This window comes from Zerene cesonia, chromosome 7 (genome assembly GCF_012273895.1).
Source record: "Zerene cesonia ecotype Mississippi chromosome 7, Zerene_cesonia_1.1, whole genome shotgun sequence".
Classification (NCBI taxonomy): Eukaryota; Metazoa; Arthropoda; class Insecta; order Lepidoptera; family Pieridae; genus Zerene; species Zerene cesonia.
This window is the reverse complement of record NC_052108.1, coordinates 3,903,709-3,905,575: the sequence shown is the minus strand read 5'-3', so window position 1 is coordinate 3,905,575 and position 1,867 is coordinate 3,903,709. Positions and strand designations below refer to the sequence as shown.

General features: G+C 36.9%; 1 protein-coding gene across 2 annotated transcripts in view; it reads right to left on the bottom strand.

The window, feature by feature from the left end:
* LOC119828299 overlaps positions 1-1,496 on the bottom strand; it is a 14,204-nt gene extending 12,708 nt beyond the window's left edge. Inside the window, exon 1 of one of the 2 annotated variants that reach the window (XM_038350418.1) lies at positions 1,205-1,496. In XM_038350418.1, coding sequence (XP_038206346.1) covers positions 1,205-1,246 — 42 coding nt within the window. In that variant the 5' untranslated portion in view covers positions 1,247-1,496. The remainder of the gene's footprint in view (positions 1-1,204) is intronic. The other variant, XM_038350419.1, reaches the window with a different exon arrangement.
* Positions 1,497-1,867: the final 371 nt, after the last annotated feature.

The window sequence follows — 1,867 nt, the reverse complement described above, 5'->3', positions numbered from 1 at the left end:
GTAATTAGACCACTGAAGAACCGCCATACTGGTACAAATGACCTAGTAATTTGTGTCACCATCTCCCGGTCTATATAGTCACAGATTACGAAATATTTACATGTATTATATTATTCTCAATTTCTCATGTATTATATTAATTATCTGTGTACATGCCAAAATCTTTGTTCGTTGAGTGGTTTCATGAAATACAAACGCTCTATTTTTAACATAAAATACTAAAAATACTAGTCCCATCCTAAAAATATTTTTATGTTTATATACAAATGTGAAGATAATCAGGTTCCTATTTATATTTCTATTTCAATAAAATTACAAGCAAGGTAAACAGTTTTCATTATTAATAAATAACAAAATTACCGTCTGTTATTTCCTGGTATACCATCTTTAAATTATAGAAAAAAGAACTTTTTCAAAAGCTAAGATTGCACTTATATGGCTGGGTTTTTATTCGCGTAACGCAATCTACGGAGCGTGAAATCTAATATCTTTCAATCACGTGTATACAATGCTCAAGTAAGTCCATTTGTTCATTTTACAGTTGTACATTTAATTTGATCACGATAGCCCGAAAATTTATTAACAAAATTACAGAGTACCGTACACTTTATTATGGATTTGGTGCATTTGATTGATATTTAATTACTAAATTTATTTCTAATTGCATTATTTCATCCGAATTTCCTTTTCGTTTCAATCGTTAAGAAATATATTGAAATCCGATTTGAGCTTTTAAATATGTACTTTATAGAGTCTTATATCTTTTACAAATATCATGAAAAAAGAAGGTATTATAATAACAAAATAACATATCAAAATTAAACAAGTTTAATCAAAATCGGTCCATCCGTAGAGGATTAATGCGATAAGCACATAAAAAGAATAATTCAATCTATATACTATAGAAGATATTTACTACTAAGTATTATAAATCTACGCATCTGTTTATAAACAAGCAATATGAATCAAGCAGAAACGTGCTAATGTGGGCAAAGCTTTCCACTTTGCGGTTAAACTCATCTCATGTAGGTAATGTTTCATTAGACGAAGATTGATGACACCCCATCATCTGGAAGTAGGTAACGAAGCTAATGCCTAGATTAGCCTTACTACAAGAATTTGCATGCCAACGGCGACAGTAAAAGCTATAACCTATTTGTAGTGCAATTTAAACTTTAAAGACATGAAATTTTTTGGAACATACCAAGTAGATGAGCACGAGAGCGCAGCCTCTGGCGCTCGTCATGCTTGCGGTCTGCCACACTCGAGCGCGGAGCCAACCGTTAATGCTATCTGCCCCGATTACCTTACTGATGCTACCACAAAATGTTGACAACGGATATTAAATACAATCACAAGTAATACAAGAACAACACAAGAACTGCGGAAGTGCGTGTTTATTTTCCCGCGCGATGCAAGCTAGCAGAAGCTTTTGCTAGTGCGATGCGATAGCGTACCGGGCCGGGACTGCACGGTGGTGCGCGCGCGCCTCCGAACAGTTAGCACTCGCCGGATGGGGAGGGTACCACCTGTACCCTACCGTTCTCACGACACGATCACTGATTCGCTTCGCAATTCGACAATCTCGTGATCTACATTATTGATTGGCGTAGGATTCGAGGGAACTAGGCTCCGTCGTAGATGACTGCGGTGCCGTGACATTCGCATGGAGAAATCTTCGATAACGCGGCTATAGGTCGGCGAAGGCATGTTGGATGCGAGGCGCCGCGATCCAACGATAAGATAACTAAATACACTATTTGTCCGAGCTCACTGGGTCTATCGATTTGATCCGTAATTATAGCGACTGTAGAAAGTCAATCAACTTCCCAGATGAATATCGATAAACATTTGATTCACTTACCCA